General features: G+C 44.0%; 1 protein-coding gene across 4 annotated transcripts in view; it reads left to right on the forward strand.

Annotated features, from left to right (window-relative positions):
• EFR3A (EFR3 homolog A) overlaps positions 1-19,009 on the forward strand; it is an 87,847-nt gene that overhangs the window by 32,283 nt on the left and 36,555 nt on the right. For all 4 annotated transcript variants that reach the window (XM_079984243.1, XM_079984244.1, XM_079984242.1 and 1 more), the window contains exons 7-10: positions 7,197-7,346; positions 9,989-10,126; positions 11,467-11,545; positions 14,337-14,472. In XM_079984243.1, coding sequence (XP_079840369.1) covers positions 7,197-7,346; positions 9,989-10,126; positions 11,467-11,545; positions 14,337-14,472 — 503 coding nt within the window. The remainder of the gene's footprint in view (positions 1-7,196; positions 7,347-9,988; positions 10,127-11,466; positions 11,546-14,336; positions 14,473-19,009) is intronic.

Genomic DNA, 19,009 nt, shown 5'->3' on the forward strand with positions numbered 1-19,009 from the left:
CTTTCTGAGGCCTTGTTTACAGTACCTAAGTTCAGTAGCTCACATGAATTGCACTGAGGCAGGCCTAAATTCAAAGGAATCAATTCTTCGGCGATCTGCCTTCTTTATGGTCCAGCTCTCGCTTCCATACATCACTACTGGGAAAACCATAGCTTTTACTATACGGACCTTTGTTGGCAAGGTGATGTCTCTACTTTTTAAGATGCTGTCTAGGTTTGTCATTGCTTTCCTCCCAAGAAGCAGGCGTCTCTTAATTTCGTGGCTGCTGTCACCATCTGCAGTGATCATGGAGCACAAGAAAGTAAAATCTCTCACTGCCTCCATTTCTTCTCCTTCTATTTGCCAGGAGGTGATGGGACCAGTGGCCATGATCTTCGTATAGTAAAAGGTCCGTATAGTAAAAGCTATGGTTTTCCCAGTAGTGATGTATGGAAGCGAGAGCTGGACCATAAAGAAGGCAGATCGCCGAAGAATTGATTCCTTTGAATTATGGTGCTGGAGGAGACTCTTGAGAGTCCCATGGACTGCAAGAAGAACAAACCGATCCATTCTTAAGGAAATCAGCCCTGAGTGCTCACTGGAAGGACAGATCCTGAAGCTGAGGCTCCAATACTTTGGCCACCTCATGAGAAGAGAAGACTCCCTGGAAAAGACCCTGATGTTGGGAAAGATGGAGGGCACAAGGAGAAGGGGACGACAGAGGACGAGATGGTTGGATAGTGTCTTCGAAGCTACAAACATGAGTCTGACCAAACTGCGGGAGGCAGTGGAAGACAGGAGGGCCTGGCGTGCTCTGGTCCATGGGGTCACGAAGAGTCGGACACGACTAAACGACTAAACAACAACAACAACAACAAGGCCTAAATGCCAATGCTTGTTTCTTACTAAATTTATACCTTGCTACCCTTACCTCAAATTCTGTCACGCTGAAAAATGGCTTGGAAGCAACATGACCTAAACAATCGCTTTCCCTTCATATGCATACCCAAACCTTACGATTCTCTTCAGAGGCCATACTTCAAATGTCCCTGACTAGAGAACCTTTTCGGTGGTATCTCCCTCACTGTTGGGCTAATCTCATCCAGCAGTTTTCTTCTCACCTTCCTGGGGGACCTTTTTAAACTTTCTAAATAAATTGTGCTCTTTTTGCTGATCAGAAGGTCGGCAGTTCGAATCCCCACGACGGGGTGAGCTCCCGTTGCTCGGTCCCAGCTCCTGCCAACCTAGCAGTTCGAAAGCACCTCAAAGTGCAAGAAGATAAATAGGTACCACTCCGGCGGGAAGCTAAACGGCGTTTCCATGCGCTGCTCTGGTTCGCCAGAAGCGGCTTAGTCATGCTGGCCACATGACTCGGAAGCTGTACGCCGGCTTCCTTGGTCAATAAAGCGAGATGAGCGCCGCAACCCCAGAGTCGGCCACGACTAGACCTAATGGTCAGGGGTACCTTTACCTTTACCTTTAACCTCATCTCTTAATCTTAACCATCTGCCCCTAATAACCGCCAGCACCCATCAAAACCACAACGCAGAGAATCAAAACCCTCCATCAGTCAGAACATGCCAGCAGAGACTCAAATCATTAATACCAGTAGAATGCGTAAATTACATTAAAACGGTGTTAAAACAGCATTTTAAAGCCTGGGAGAATAAAGGCCTCATACTAATGTGGGCACCTTTTTGAGGCTAGCATTCCACAGCTGGATGCTGGCGGCCATTTTCCTTGTTGCAAATTTTATCCTGAGGAGGCACATAGAGCAGGGCCTCCGTAAGTGATTGTAGGGGTCAGGTATGTATTTATGGTAAGAGAGAGTCCTTTAGCTGTTGGGGCCCCAATCTGTACAGGACTTTTTTAGTTCAAAACCAATACAGTGGTGCCTTGGTTTGCGAAGTTAATCCATTCCAGAAGTCCATTCTTAAACCAAAGCATTCTTAAACCAAGGCGTGCTTTCCCAAAGCAGTGGGGTACCCAATTTACAAATGGAATACACTCGACAGGAAGCGGAACATGTTCTGCTTCCAAGGCAAAGTTCACAAACCAAAACTCCTACTTTGGGTTTGCAGCGTTCTTAATCCAAATTGTTCATTAACTAAGCTGTTCTTAAACCAAGGTACCACTGTAATTTGGATTGGGCCCAGAAATGTATCAGGAGCCAATGAAGGCTCCAGAGAGGTAGTGGAATATGTTTGTACCACATAATGCTCATACCACATAAGGCAAATGCTACCAAAAAAAGGAGAGGTGAGGTCTCAATAACTATCCTGGCAGATCTTCCAGAGAGGCAGAGTCTAACACTCTTCTTAGCCTATATAAGGCTTCATTGGGCTCAAACTCATTGCTGAGGAAACATCTCAGATAGCTTCCTCAGCAGGGCCAAGTGGAGTTGTCCATGGTCCTGAATGCTTTCTGCCTGACACGGACTTTGATTTCTTTTTGTTTCCTCAGCAAACCTTATACTCCCATAGAACTTCCCCCAATGGCTATGACAACATTGTCTCATACTGAGTGTAAACAAACTGTGAAAAAAAGACTTATGAATTGAAAGGGGAGACGTTGTATGTACTTTCCCTTGTTTATTCGTTTGTTTTGTAGTATGGAAAAAAACTTTAATAAAAACCAGTTTTAAAAAGAAATAAAGAACAGGACCTGGTATAAGGTCACTTCCTGTTTTCCTACTGTACTAGTCTGAGGAAACTTGCAGAAGTTTATATTCAGGTTGCAGATAAAGTAAAAACGAATCCTAATGTAATGAATCCAGTAGACTGAAAAGCCACTAATAAAACACTTTTAAAAAGTGTGGGGAGTGTGCTCGTGGACTTGAATGAAGCTGCGGAAGAGCAAATCCTTATAATTATTTGCAGTCGGCCATAAAATTGTCAATGTGTAGCATTCGTTGCTAACTCAGAATGATAGCTCTCGTTTGGATCACGCAGCATGTATAAAATAAGGCTTGAACAAAGTCATTATAAATCCTCTTTTTCTTCACTGAGCGGGATTGCAACTGACAAGAAAGTTGCTCTTGGAGAATTTCAAGTAGGCAACTGAGCCCAGCAAGCACCGTATGTTCCCTTGCCTTTGAAATTACAATTTAAACTGACATTAAAGGTCTTCACTGGCTGATAATTCCACCCCACCCCACATGCGAGGTCCAATTACACTGAACTTTCTCACCTGTCAGTATGTGGTAGATTATCTCCCTTTCTGGAATCTCTTGACTCTGAATCTCCAAAGAACGGGCTTGTCACTTACGAACAAGTTCTCATATTTCTTCAGGGGAAAATATGATTTTTTTGCACACATGACCCTTCTAGATCAGATGGTATTTTGCAAAGTTTCTCAGCATTGGGCATGGGACTGTTGCCCCTGCAGAGGTTGTTGGGACTCCCTGTTGTGACCATTGGGCCACGCTGCCTGGCGTGGATAGAAGTTGGAGTCCATCAGCACCCAGAGGGTTCTCCATCCCTGTCCCTAATAGCAGCTTACTTTAGTAAGCACCTTACTTTACTTTTGAGGGACGCGGGTGGCGCTGTGGGTTAAACCACAGAGCCTAGGACTTGCCAATAAGAAGGTCGGCAGTTCGAATCCCCGCAACAGGGTGAGCTCCCGTTGCTTGGTCCCTGCTTCTGCCAACCTAGCAGTTCAAAAGCACGTCAAAGTGCAAGTACAGTGGTGCCCCGCAAGACGAACGCCTCGCAAGATGGAAAACCCGCTAGACGAAAGGGTTTTCCGTTTTGGAGGCGCTTCGCAAAACGAATTTCCCTATGGGCTTGCTTCGCAAGACGAAAATGTCTTGCGAGTTCCTGCGGGGTTTTTTCCCTCCCCCCTTTTTCTAAGCCGCTAAGCCGCTTATCAGCTGATCCGCTAAGCCGATAAGCCGCTAAAAGCCGCTAATAGCGCTAATCTGCTAAGCCGTCAATGGGCTTGCTTCGCAAGACGAAAAAACTGCTAGACGAAGAGACTCGCGGAACGGATTAATTTTGTCTTGCGAGGCACCACTGTAGATAAATAGATACCACTGTGGAGGGAAGGTAAACGGTGTTTCCGTGCGCTGCTCTGGTTCACCAGAAGCGGCTTAGTCATGTTGGCCACATGACCCGGAAGTTGTACGCCAGCTCCCTCGGCCAATAAAGCGAGATGAGCGTCACAGCCCCAGAGTCGGCCACGACTAGACCTAATGGTCAGGGGTCCCTTTACCTTTTAGTGCTACTTCTGATACCCAAGCCTTCCTTGGAGATATGAGCAGATATCTAGCACCCTGTTCCTTCATCCCAGGCATCCCCAACCTACAGCTCTCCAGATGTTTTGGCCTACAACTCCCATGATCCCTAGCTAACAGGGCCAGTGACTAGGGATGATGGGAATTGTAGTCCAAAACATCTGGAGGGCCAAAGGTTGGGGGTGCCTGTGTTATCCTTTTGTGGTTTCTTTTCTGGAATCCAATTTAACAAATGGAATTCCTAAAATCAATTCTGTGTAATTTGCCACGGACTTCTTGCTCCTCCAGGTCATCTTTGCCTTCCCTGTGAATTGATAATGTGAATCTAAACCAAGGCAAGAAAGCAATCTGGATGTGTATTGTTTAACTCAGCGGTTCTCAACCTGTGGGTCCCCAGGTGTTGTTGGACTACAACTCCCATCATCCCTGAGCTCTGGCCTTGCTAGCTCAGAGTGATGGGAGTTGTAGTTCAACAACAACTGGGGACCCACAGGTTGAGAAATGCCCGAATTTGTGGGGGTGGGGGCACTAGGCACAAAGCCCTCCTGTGGGATTTTCGGCACTCCTCGACGCCGTCCCCGATTTGCGCCGCTGGTTGCAATGATCTTTAAAAGAAATAATTTGGACATGATTAATTGCACATACATCAAGGAAAAAGGGGAGTAAATACTGCTGACAGAAGAGATCTCTGATAACAAGACAACAATAAAATACGAGAAGAACGTCAAGATACGGTAATGACTGAGGGGGGAGGGGGGGAAAAACCTGCCTCTACCTTTTTATGTGATTTAACAAGAATCCCCCTCCCCTAATGAGTCAGAAATTAAGGACTTAAGCTGTGGATTTAAGGCTGTGTGGAGATAAACTTTCGATCCAAAGCAATGTTTCAAGATGAAGCTGGAAAGCTAAGAGTTTTGGAGTGACGCAGTCAGGAAAAAATGCCGTTCGCCATTTTGTGAGGCATTGTGGGAGCTCTTGGGTCTGGGAGGAGAAAGAGAGAAATAGAGTTGTTTACATATCGTGAATCAACTCCTCGGTGGGACTTAAGAGCGACAAATGCCAAAATTTACGATGGATAAAGTGATGTTATCTACGAAGGAGATATATGGAAACCATCTGGACTTAGTGAAGGAACGGGAAATCCACACAGGATTATTACACTTGCTATCGGCTTAAGGAGACTAACAGAAGAGATCGTAAAGGAAAAAGAGAAATTATACGAACAAGATATGATGTGGCAACACCAAGATAAGACTGGATAGAATTATGAACTTTGTTTGGACTGATTGGGACTGATTTGGACATTAACGCAGTAATAAGAAGATGATCTGAATTCCCCTTTGGATCTTGAAGTATGGGTTCCCCCAACAAAATTTAAAAATTTGGCTTTGTAATTCGGAATTTATATGATGTGATTTAATTTGATGTGATTGGCCAGTTAATAAAAATTATTTTAAAAAAAAGAGAGAGAAATGCTGGTTTAACTGGGGTATACCTGCAGCCCTAGTCACTGCTGAAGTTGCACACTATAATAGGTTTCATAGAACTGTTTGTATGATCCCATCAGTGGTACAGCTTTATCAGTGCACTGGCAGTGAAGCCTTGTTTGTTTGTTCATATATTTTATTTTTGGCCTCATATCCTGCCCGTCATCTCAATATTGTCCCCACTCCAGGGCAGGTAGCAGGGGATAGAATACAAATATTTAAAAAAACCAATTCCAATAAGAGTGTAATTAGCTAGTTCGCAGTATAACTGTCAAGGAATGCAGTCTTAAACAGCCTGTACTAAAAGACATGTCTTCAGCTGGTTCCTAAAACAGCATCATCTTGGCATCAGCTAACATGTTATGCAATAAATGCTCACAATGTGTTACTGTACTCTCTTGGCCACATTGTGCTGCAAGCTGTATGCATTTGTGCAGAGGATTACATCGAATCACAGAATTATCAAGTTGGAAGGAACCCCAAGGGCCATCTAGTCCAGGCATAGCCAACCTTTGGCCCTCCAGATGTTTTGGATTACAATCCCCATCATCCCTGACCACTGGTCCTGTTAGCTACGGATGATGGGAGTTGTGGTCCAAAAACATCTGGAGGGCTGAGTTTGAGGCAGGCTGGTGTATACATATTATCAGGAGGTCCATTCTGCAAATTGTAGGAACCAGGCCTTCAATGTGGTGGCACCTACTATTTTGACTTCCCAGCACCTGAGTGCAAGACAGGCATTCTCTGCTGACTTTTTGTGCTTACTGAGGACCTTCCTCTTCCAAGAAACCTTCTAAGTTATCTTTCTGTATTGGAATTTTAGAAAAGGTGTTTCTGTTGTTTTATTACTTGTTTGCTGCCCTTGGGCTCCTTTGGAAGGAAGGGAAGGAAGGGTCATAAATAGGCATGCCATATGTCAGGAAAATTCCTGACATGTCCTGGTTTCCAGTTGTCGTGGGTGAATTTTGACAGGGAGTGGAAACAGCTCAAAGAGCTTAAAATCACTATTTTGGGGTTTCCCCAAATTAGCTCCACAATTTTGGGGTCTTCCTCAAAAAAAGAAGAAGGGCTGAATAATTTTTTTGGTGCCAGGAATTTTTGCTTTTTGGAAGTATGGCAACCCTAGTAATAAATTCAATGCAAAAGTGATTGAATGAGCGGATCATATTGTTGTTAGCTTGGTGTAGTGGTTAAGAGCGGTAGTCTTGTAATCTGGGGAACCGGGTTCGCATCTCCGCTCCTCCACATGCAGCTGCTGGGTGACCTTGGGCCAGTCACACTTCTTTGAAGTCTCTCAGCCCCACTCACCTCACAGAGTGTTTGTTGTGGGGGAGAAAGGGAAAGGAGAATGTTAGCTGCTTTGAGACTCCTTAAAGGGAGTGAAAGGCGGGATATCAAATCCAAACTACTACTACTACTACTCTTCTTCTTCTTCTTCTTCTTCTTCTTCTTCTTCTTCTTCTTCTTCTTCTTCTTCTTCTTCTGTCTTCCTCTAGGATCCGAATTGCCGGAATCAGGGGCATCCAGGGTGTGGTTCGCAAGACTGTTAATGACGAGCTGCAGGCAACCATATGGGAGCCTCAGAACATGGACAAGATAGTGCCCTCCCTGCTGTTCAATATGCACAAGATTGAAGATGTCGACAGGTGTGTACATGCATGCTCGTTAAATCCTATTTAATTTATTTGAAAAATAAAAATGTATATACCACCAAATATCATGGTGGCATGGCCGGATTTAGGTTTGATGAGGCCCTAAGCTACTGAAGGTAATGGGGCCCTTTATATATCCATTCGTCAACAACAAATGGTTCGCTGTTTTTTGTGTTGAATATATGCTATATGGTAATTTATGGACCAAATAGGTATCTAAAGCCATTTGCGCATTTTGCCATGCAACCAGTCCATGCAGAATGTAGGCACCCTATATATAGAAATGAGCAAACCAATGATATTTTAGGGAGCAGGCTAGCAAGCAGGGCCCATTACTTACATCATAGGAGCCTCCACAACACAAAACACCATTGCTGTATGTAGGTTTTATTTTATTTTTATCATATATATTGGAAATGTACATCCAGGTGTTTTTCCCTTTAATTTTTTTGGGGGGCCCCAAGCGAGTGGGGCTCTAAGCTACAGCTTTTTTGGCTTATACGTAAATCTGGCACTGGTCAGAGATGATGGGAACTGTAGTCGAAAAACAGCTGGAGACTCAAGTTTGGGAAACCCTGATCTAAGATATAGCAGGTGGCAAACTGTGAAATGACTTCTTTGGTGATGGTTCCAGGCATGTCAATGGGACCCACATTTTTATCTTTACCGTGCCATGTAAAGCTGTTTTTCTTCTGCTTATTATTCTCCTGTACTCTTAAGATATTAATTGCTTTTAGCTCTGCAAGCGTTGTCAATATTTTTCTGGGCTTGCATTTTTATTCTGTTGAGTGTGTTTAATGTAAGCTGCCCTAAAAGCATGAACGAACTGCTGCTCATACACTTCTAAAATAAAACGATTAAAGTTAAATGGTTCTCAGTCTCAGCTTTTCAGTTCCAAAGACAATCGTGGGTCTAGCTAGAGTTGGAGCCTGGGGATTTTTTGCACCCCGCTGCCCAAAGGGTGATTGTCATAGTTCAGTACTGAAAATCAAGGGAGGAAACATATTTAGTACAGAAGATTTAACAGTGGGAATGAGTTGTGGCAGAGTATTGGTTAATGTTGAATTGGATCTTTGGTTGCTTTTACCCACAGGGTCATGAAACATAAATTCAGCCTGTTTAAAAGCCCCTTTCAGGTGCTGGTTAATTGTATCTATGGAAGGGTTGTGCCTGTGTTGACCTGGGTCAGTGCATTCCGACAAATGCAGTTACAACCCTTCCTGCAATTGGGAACCCCTTTATAGCACATGCATGCATCCTCTAAAAACTGAGAGAAGCTACACTTTCCTCACAAATATTCCTATGCAAATGTGTGGAGATTTAATTAGCTGATTGATTACAATTCAGGCAGTGGATCAACTAAGGCTTTCAAAATTGGTAATAAAAACAGAAATACGTGAGTTAAATTTTAACTCAACTGCTTTGAAATCTTTGTTTGGACATTGCGAATACTCCACCCGAAAAGGCTAATTTCACACGATCGACCCTCTGGATGCACATATAATAAAGAGCTTGAAAACAGTGTTTATGGATTGTTGAACTGTTGGCCTCATACGGTGCAAGCAATAAGTTTCTCGTCTCATTTTCCTTTTGGATATTATGACTCTTTGCATATGGAGGCATTGCAGAGAGAAGCATCTTGAAGAGTGGGAGGAATAAGCAGATGGTGGAGGCAGATGGTTGTGTGTAGGAGAAAATAGTATCTGCAGCCCCACAGCGGAGGGATGGAAGCACTTTCTCCACTTCAGGAAGAAGAAAACTTCAGGGTTGTTGTTTTCTTTCTTTCTTTTGGCAGCGATGTGACGCTGTGTGTCTTCTTAAAAAAACAGCCACTCACAACAGTGGATGCCCTGGTTTGATGAATTGCATTAAGCATAATTAAGCATTGTGGCGATCACACAGGGTCCCCAGACGTTTCACCGTCTATTGATCCCTGTGCCACCACTTTATTTCTCGCTGCCACCATCCAGGCACTACCTGGTACAATACTGAGTCCAGTCAGGGTTAAATTGGAACATAAACTTCTGTTTATTTATTGCAGTTTAACAAGCATGTGGTTTCATAGACGGATGGTATCGGTCAATTACAATCATGGGGTGCCTATCCTGACCTATAACTTCTGCTACCCGCTCTCACTCACTAAACCACCTCTCAGATATTTACTTGTCTTCCCAGCCCCTAACTGTTCCTGACTCAGCTTATTTCGCTACACTAACTCAACCTACCCACAGACTCTATCCCAATTCACTCCCACTCCAACCAACCACCCAACAAACTCCTCCCTTCGCCCCTCCCAGAGCTGGTTTTATAGTCCCTCTGACTCCACCCCCCTGGGTCCTGATTGGGTAACCTGTTTAACTATTTTACCTCCAGCACTCTCATATGTTAACATCACAAGTATATCATGGAATCACAGAATTGTAAAGTTGGCAGGGACTCCTTCTGCTAGGCCATGCCGGTCCGGCCTGCACAGCAGTGTTGGAAGCTGTGTGTGGCATGTGACATTGAGTTGTTTGTGTTTGTGTTTGTGTGTCCATTCTTGGTTGATGACTTGGAAAGATGACTTGGTTGGACACAACCATGCATGCATACGTGTGAATTTAAAATAACTTAGAGGGCATATGGTTTTGTTTCAGTCGGATCTGCCCCTCTTCGTCAGCCTCAGGAGGGGAAAAAGAGGAAAACCCCTCGGCGCTGTCTGAGAATTGTTTCAGGGAACTGCTCGGCCGAGCAACATACGGCAACATGAACCATGCTGTCAGGCCGGTTTTCGCGTGAGTAGGAGATCTGTTTGTGTGTGTGTGTGTGTGTGTGTGTAAAAAGAAAGAAAATGAAATGGCATCTGCAGTCTCACATTTGGGACTGCACAAAAAGAAGCTGATGTGCAGAATCCTATGGGCCACAGCTGTTCTCTTGGGGGACACTGAGGGTGGACCACTCCCCCCCCCAATATAGAAGTTCAGTTGTCCTCTTGAATCATAGCCAGAAGCTTACACCCAGTCATGTGAGTAGCTGCCCCGGTTTGGGATGGGGGAGAAATTCCAACCAGTTTGCATTTCAATGTGTATCTATTCAAATTGTGCTTCTTGAAATAATATGTGAACCCAACCACATCTACCTTTCTAAACGTGCTCTTCTCCAAATTCTGCAATGCCGTTCTCCAACCAAATTATGCAACTATAAGAATATATAATGACGGAAAACGACTTGCCAAAAAGTGCAATATATTAACGTAATGATTTCGAAAATGGGTACCGTATTTTTCGCTCTATAGGACACACCTGATCATAGGATGCCACTTGTTTTAGAGGGGGAGAACAAGGGGGGAAAAAATCTCTCCCTCTCTGCGCAGTGCCCCTTCAGCAAAGCGGCAGGAGAAACAGAGCCCCTTCCATTTCTCCTCCTGCTTCGCTGAAGGGGCGCTACGCAGCTCTTCCTCTCCCACATTCAGTGAAGGCAACCCGAAGCCTCCGGAGCAGGGCGGGAGTTTCTGCTGCGCTCCGGAGGCTTCGGGTTCCTTTCGCTGAAGCCAGGAGAGCAGGACTCTCCTGGCTTCAGCGAAAGGAGAGGCGAAAGGAGCAGCCTTCCCACTGCTCCCCGAGCTTGTCGGGGCTGGCGGGGGAACCCGGGTCCCCCCCCCCAGCCCCAGGGACCACACATTCGTTCCATAAGACGCACAGACATTTCCCCTTAGATTTTAAGAGGAAAAAAGTGTGTCTTATGGAGCAAAAAATACGGTACGTTAGGCAGAAATGCAAACAAAACCTGTGTATTAGGAGAAATGTGCATGGCGATGCTCTCAATTTTTTTATGAGGCTTAAAAAAAAAAGTAAAATTGCAAGCTGATGCAAAAATGTAGAGAAGTGAATTGAAGATTAGAAAAACGAGAAAGGGATAGACTGAAATTGGCATATGCATCGAACCACATACGCAGCACAGTGGTTTGTAGGACTGGGTCATAAGATGTGTTCACTGCTGTCATATAATTGCTCACATTTAGGAATAACTTGATAATGTTTAGGTCCCATTTGCTCTGAGCACAATGCAAAACAATGTTTGGATTAGGGGTAGTTTGGTTTAATTTATTTCATTATATTATACTTTATTTTCTTAGACATTTGGACCACCACAGACTGTGGGATCCCAACGAATTTGCTGTCGCCATTTTCAAAATCATCATGTACTCAATACAGGTAAGGTTTATTTCTCTAACTCTGTCACTTGAAGCAAAACCCAAGGAGGCAGATGTTCTTTGATGACAATCACTCATTGTTTAAATAACAGAAGGCCCCAAAATGCTACCAAATCCCTTCTCCTTCTGAGAAAATGTCAGACACTTACACATTAAATTGGTGCTCCAGAGATAGTTGTTACTCCCCCCCCCCCCCGATCTGAAACATTTGGCTCCCAAGAAAGGCAGCTGTGTTCATCTTCCTAAGCAGCAAATTGTCTTTTAAACAAATACTTGACATCTGTGTTGAAATCTCTTTTAGACACTTGACTTTCTTCTCCAACGTGAATCCCCAGTCGTTTTAAGTAAAATTTTTGCATAGCTGTACAATGTAAGAGCAACTGGAATAATAGAATAATAGAACTGTTGAGTTGGAAAAGACCCCCCAAAGGGTCGTCTATAATAATAATAATAATCATAATTTTTTATTTGTACACCGCCCATCTGGCTGGGTTTCCTCAGCCACCTCTGGGCGGCTTCCAACAAAGATTAAAAATACATTAAAATGTCACACATTAAATAATAATAATAATAATAATAATAATAATAATAATAATAATAATAATTTATTATTTATACCCTGCCCATCTGGCTGGGTTTCCCCAGCCACTCTGGGCGGCTTCCAACAAAGATTAAAAATACATTAAAATGTCACACATTAAATAATAATAATAATAATAATAATAATAATAATAATAATAATTTATTTATACCCTGCCCATCTGGCTGGGCTTCCCCAGCCACTCTGGGCGGCTTCCAAGAAATATTAAAATACTGTAATACATCAAACATTAAAAGCCTCCCTAAACAGGGCTGCCTTCAGATGTCTTCTAAAAGTCTGGTAGTTGTTGTTCTCTTTGACGTCTGGTGGGAGGGTGTTCCACAGGGCGGGCGCCACTACCGAGAAGGCCCTCTGCCTAGTCCCCTGTAACTTGGCTTCTCGCAGTGAGGGACCCGCCAGAAGGCCCTCGGGGCTGGACCTCAGTGTCCGGGCGGAACGATGGAGGTGGAGACGCTCTTTCAGGTATACTGGGCCGAGGCCGTTTAGTCCAGCCCCCTGGAATGCAGGAATCTCAACATACAACCAGTCCTTGAGAACTCTCTGTGTCGCAGTGAGTCAGTGCATCTGACTGTTAACCAGAAGGCTGGAGCTTTGAGCCTATCCAGGGATGGCTGTGGGCCAGATTGCTGCATTGGATTGGACTAGATTACCCCCAGGGTCCTTTGCAGCTCTACACTCCCATGATTCTAAGTGTATGGAGCCTGCAGTAGCTTCAAATTGTAAATGGATGATCTCCTAACTCGGATGGAATGGTGCAAGTGCATAGACCTGTTCCTGAAGGATTCGTACTCAAAGGCCTACCTATGGGTTGGCAAAACCGGCAAGCCCTGGGGACATGCACACACACACACACACACACACACACACACACACCACCTATGGTGGTGGACCACTGCTGTCACAGTGAGATCTAATGTGGCTGAAGCTTCTGCTCCTTCATGCACCGCAACACCTCCATGCACCACAACACTGCAACGAAAAGGTGTCCCCCACCCCCCCAGGAGATGGGATGATGATACAGTTATTTAACAAGGTCACAAGGGACCCTATGCACGATGGATACCATTCAGTTTCGTGGCACAAATAAATGGGTTTGGTTTCAATATTTAAAGCCCTAAACGTCCAGCTCCGAGGGCCTTCTGGCGGTTCCCTCACTGCGAGAAGTGAGGTTGCAGGGAACCAGGCAGAGGGCCTTCTCGGTAGTGGTGCCTGCCCTGTGGAACATCTTCCCATGTATCTGAATTTTAGAAGGCATCTGAAGGCAGCCCTGTTTAGGGAAGTTTTTAATGTTTGATGTCTTATCGTGTTTTTAATATTCTGTTGGGAGGTGCCCAGTATGGCTGGGGAAACCCAGACAAATGGGCATGGTATTATTATTATTATTATTATTAGGCTAGAGTCCATAATTCTTTATTAACTGTATCTTTCCACATGATCCCATCCCCTTTGATGGGTTAACATCACATTTTGAGGAATATCAGGGACTTTCTTATACTGAGTGAAACCATTGGACCATTATTGTCTCCACTGGCTCTGCAGGGTTTTTTCTTAGCCCTACCTGAAGATGCCAAGAATTTAACCTGAGACCTTCTGCATGCAAAGCAGATTCTCCACCGCTGAGCTGTGGTCCTCCCCCAAGATCTTGCTCTGGGTATCAACTCCTCTTGAACCCAGTTTTGCTGAAGCCCATGATATAATTATGTTGCACCAATGGCAGACTTTGGTAATCTGGGCAATCTGGTTCCTTGTGTGAGGATAAAATTTGGTGCCCTCAAGTGGATCTCCTCAGTTATGGATCTTCTGAATTTTGCACCTCTTCAGATCAACACCTTTTGTGGGGGAACAGCCTGCACCACCCTAAATCTGACGCTGGTTGCACATTTTCACCTGCTTGCTGCACCCTTTATATTTAATTAATATGTGGGGGCCCAAACTATCTATCTATCTATCTATCATCTCTCTCTCTCTCTCTCTCTATCTATCTATCTATCTATCTATCATCTATCTATCTAGGAGTGGGGCAAGGGAATAGAGATCTTTGTGTACAGCAGGTAAAAATGTTGTCAACACCAATTAAGTGTTTCCTCAGGCAGTTTGCATGAGAAAGAGAGAAAGAGCAGTTGGAATTAAAGATCACAGGAAGCAGATTTTAATTTACAATTGAAACCGACAAGTATTTTTTGATTTCTAGGCACAGTACTCTCATCATGTTATACAAGAAATTCTGGCACACCTGGATTCTCGCAGGAGAGATTTTCCCCGAGTCCGAGCGGGTATTATCCAGGCCCTTTTGCAAGCAGTGGCCATTGCTGCAAAAGGTTCCATAGGTAAGTGCCATGCTATGAGCATATCTGGGCGGGACTGGACACTAGTTCTCCATCATGTTGAGAGGAGCAAGTTTGCATCTGCTCAAGGGCATCGTTCATATTCATGTGGAAATAGGATGTGTGTTGTGATTGTGATGAAGTAGAGCAGGGATGTCTAGCAGGCCTATCACGATCTGTTGGTAGATCTCCGGGAGGTTTTGATAGATTGCAGTCGATCGCTGGTTAACAACAACAACAACAACAACAACAACAACTATTTATTATTTATACCCTGCCCATCTGGCTGGGTTTCCCCAGCCACTCTGGGCTGCTTCCAACAAAATATAAAAATACAGTGGTCTGTTAAACATTAAAATCTTCCCTAAACAGGGCTGCCTTCAGATGTCTTCTAAAAGTCTGGTACTTGTTTTTCTCTTTGACATCTGGTGGGAGGGTGTTCCACAGGGTGGGCACCACTACCAAGAAGGCCCTCTGCCTGGTTCCCTGTAACGTGGCTTCTCGCAGTTAGGGAACCACCAGAAGGCCCTTGGAGCTGGACCTCAGTGTCTGGGCAGAACGATGGGGGTGGAGATGCTCCTTCAGGTATTCCCTTTCCTCAGTGGTGGTAAAATAGAATCAGGCCCCACCCCCTCGGCCTGCCCTCCATTGTTGCAGGATCTCAGCAACTTTTCCCTGAACACGCCCCCTCTCTGAGGAGTTGGCCATCCTTGAAATAGAGATACTCTCTCCCCTATACTGGAGAAATCAGCTACCCGATTTTGGTCTGTGTCTACTGACTTTTATGTACGTAGGTTTTATTTGTACATTCCATCGCCAAATGGACATGCAAGGACATTGGAGGTGGGTTAGGATACCAGACTAATAAAAAGAACAATTACGTATTTCTTCCCTGCAATGTGATGAGCTGGATCAGGAAAGAAATATTGCCTTCCTCACTGAAATGTCTGGTTTTATATGTGTGTTAGATTTCTGTCCTGCCTCTACTCCCAAAGAAGTCTGGGGCTCCTTGAAACAGATGCAAATGGTTGCAAATGATTTAATAATCTAATAAGTAAAAACAGCCCCATGATTTTCAGTCTAGACTTGAATTACTTTATTTTATTATAATTGTTTTGATACTATTCATATTTTTTCTCTGCCCATCCACTGTTAATGACAAAACCCCCTTTAATTCTTGATTTACGTTATGGAGTGTTTGTTTTATTATTTTTTAATATTTAAAAGGATGCCATCATTTTTTAAGTCCCCAAAAGAACATTTTTATATTTGCAGTTGCAGATCAAACAACAGGTTGTGAAAGCATCGTCAAATGTGTGGAGGGGAAAAAAATAAAAGAACAAACCAGTGACTCATTTCAAAGTCACACTAATTATGGTGCAATCGAGCCAATTGCCTCAGCTGTGTATTTTCATTTGGGAGCATGCACAAATTGCTCCCAGTTGGGAGCCCTGACCGGCTAACAATGAACAGTAGTCTGGCACGATGTGTGTGTACTAGCTCATCAGCGCTTGGGGAACAGCGAACAATAGTATAAATTGCAAATCCCCCAAATGATGGTGAGCTCGTGGTGGCGGTTTTCAGAAAGGCGTAAATAGCCACGGCTGGAGGGGAGGAGTATGGTTGGAACACCCCCTAATTTAAAGTTGCAGCAGAATGATGATTTGGTCAACATTTCCAGAGTTCTTAAGGCTGATTTGGTTTAACTCCAGGAATTCTGGAGGTGGCAATGGAAGGGTTGTGTGATAAACATGTCTGGTTATAAGGCCAGGAGATAAGTTGGCGGCAAAAAGCAAATCATTGGGGTGTGAGTAGTGCGCTGAACTTTGGTTTTGACTTAATTTGATTTATTGCATTTCGATGCCTCTTATTATCATCATCATCATCATTACTAATCTATAAAGCAATATTAACAAATAGCAATTAAAAAAGAAGCTAAACGCTGTTCTCACACACTCTTTCCCCCCACCAATGACTCAGAATCTTTCAGTCTGTTTAGTTCATTAACATAAAAACACACACAAACACATTGATTATACAGGTGTTGTAGAAATTTAAATGGGCTTCCTAGAATGTAGCTCTCCCTTCCAGAAACCCAAAAGGAGAGGATATAGGCTCCAAACGAAAAGTTAGGCCTTTTAAAAGTTGGGGGGTGGGCAAAACGAAGCGGAGCACGGGGCTGATCAGGCTCTGTGGCGAAACGGCGACGAAGTGAGCAGCCTACAGTCCTTTAAAGTGGACGAAATGGTTGTGATGGGGTGGGGGTTCCTTACGGTGCATCGCGTGCAGCGCACGGGTAGCCGGGGAGCGAGGAGATCAGGGAGAAACAGTGACCAAGAGACCAAACCTGTAAAAAAGACCTGAAAGAGCAGCATAAGTAAACCAAGCACACTAACCTAAAGCAAAGTATACAAACCACAGCAAACGTGAGGGCTGGCCAGCAAAAGAGGGCGAGCCCCGGCCACGCCGGCCCTAAATAGGGCAGGCCACGCCCCCCCAGCCACCCGATTGGCTGGCTGGGTGGGCGACACGGCCGGGATTCCCCTGCTCTTGCGGAGGCTGCAAACCAGCACCCGCGCACGTGGGGTGGGCGTGATGCCCGCAACCCCACCTCCTTGCCAGGTCCCGGAAGTGGCTTTATTGAAATATAAATGCACATAGGGACAGCGTCAAAAGTAAGGAGAAGGCATATACACACACAAAAACCCCAAATTTTCACTACAGCCAACCAAAGACAACCAACCACATCCTAGGCCACCCCCCAACCTCTCTTACCACCAAGGAAATACAACAAGCAAATAGTAAGAGAACTCACACAAGTGGCGCTGGCACAAAACCCCACACATACACTAAGTAGAGGAATAGAAGTATTGCCATCCCACCCCACTCACCGTTCCCCCCTCTCCCTCTCTCTCCTTCCTAACCTAACACTGTATGTAGCACAAATGTCTCATAACATATGAAACTGATCTGTAAAAAATGCAACTTGGAAAAAAAGAGACAATGCATGTATTTTTGTAAACTAAGAAATTTTAAATAAAAATATATTTTAAAAATGTAAGGAGGAGGCTGCAAGCAACCACATCCAAAACAATGTTTCTGAAACGCTTCCAGATTGCACACGTGATTTCTGTTCGCTAATCAAAGGGTCACAGCAATCTTATCAATTGCAACCCAATGCCGTCAGCCTGAACCAATCGAAACCATTTGGCTCTTCAAATCAGCCCTCATCATAATATCCTGTGATTACATATAATCATTTTTCCATGTCTTTCTTTATTAAGACTCAGACTAATTTTCCTATTCATTAAATGTCTCCCAATATCCTCTTTCATCTGTCTACAAAACAATTCAAGATTAATCACAATTGCCATGCCTAGCTGATTCTCTGTTCGTGCATACAATGGCCACCATAGATTCTAACAGGTTATTCTTTCCAGTGTTCTGGAATGGGCATTTGCTACACACACAGCCTAAAAGCAGCTAGTTCTGTACTGTAAAAGGCAGGCACAGCCCTCTTCAGTTTACCTAGAGCATAGGCTCAAAAGAAAACGGAATCATCAGAATGGTACAGTTTTATGAAATTATCATTTTCTCCATCACAGGAGGACCCTGCTCTGATAGAAATACATATAATATAATATAATATAATATAATATAATATAATATAATATAATATAATATAATATAATACAGTGGTACCTCAAGTTACATATGCTTCAGGTTACATACGCTTCAGGTTACAGACTCTGCTAACCCAGAAATATTGCCTCAAGTTAAGAACTTTGCTTCAGGATGAGAACAGAAATCGTGCTCCGGCAGCATGGCGGCAGCGGAAGGCCCCATTAGCTAAAGTGGTGCTTCAGGTTAAGAATAGTTTCAGGTTAAGAACGGACCTCTGGAACAAATTAAGTACTTAACCCAAGGTACCACTGTACCTATAACAGAGCCATATTTTAACTTACAAGTTATTAAGTTAAACCTGTGACCTGTCCAGGGCCAGATTTAGGTCTGATGAGGCCCTAAGCTACTGAAGGTAATGGGGCCCTTTACATGTCCAGCTGTTCTTTGTCAACAACAAATGGTTGCTGTTTTTTGTGTTGAATATATGCTATATGGTAATTTATAGGCTTAATAGATATCTAAAGCCATTTGCCACTGTTGCTGTATGTAGGTTTTATTTTATTTCTTTTTTATCTTATATTTTGGAAAAGTACATCCAGTGGTTTTTTTCCTTTACATTTTTTGGGGCGCCCTAAGAGAGTGGGGCCCTAAGTTATAGCTTGTTTAGCTTATACGTAAATCCGGCACTGGACCCATCCCTCCGAAAAGTGGCATTCAAGGCAGCCACCACCAGCAGTACAATTGCAACAAAATGCAACCATCTCAATGCCCTTGGGTTTATTCAGCTGCTTCCCTCTGGGCCTCTGCTGCTATAGCCAATGTTGCTTCATATTAGGGGGTGCACATGACAGTTTGGACTTGATGGTCTGGGTCTGCACTGAGCGACTTGCTGCCGGCGGAACAAGCAAGGAGACTC

Source organism: Podarcis cretensis (genome assembly GCF_951804945.1).
Source record: "Podarcis cretensis genome assembly, chromosome: 7".
Lineage (NCBI taxonomy): Eukaryota > Metazoa > Chordata > Lepidosauria > Squamata > Lacertidae > Podarcis > Podarcis cretensis.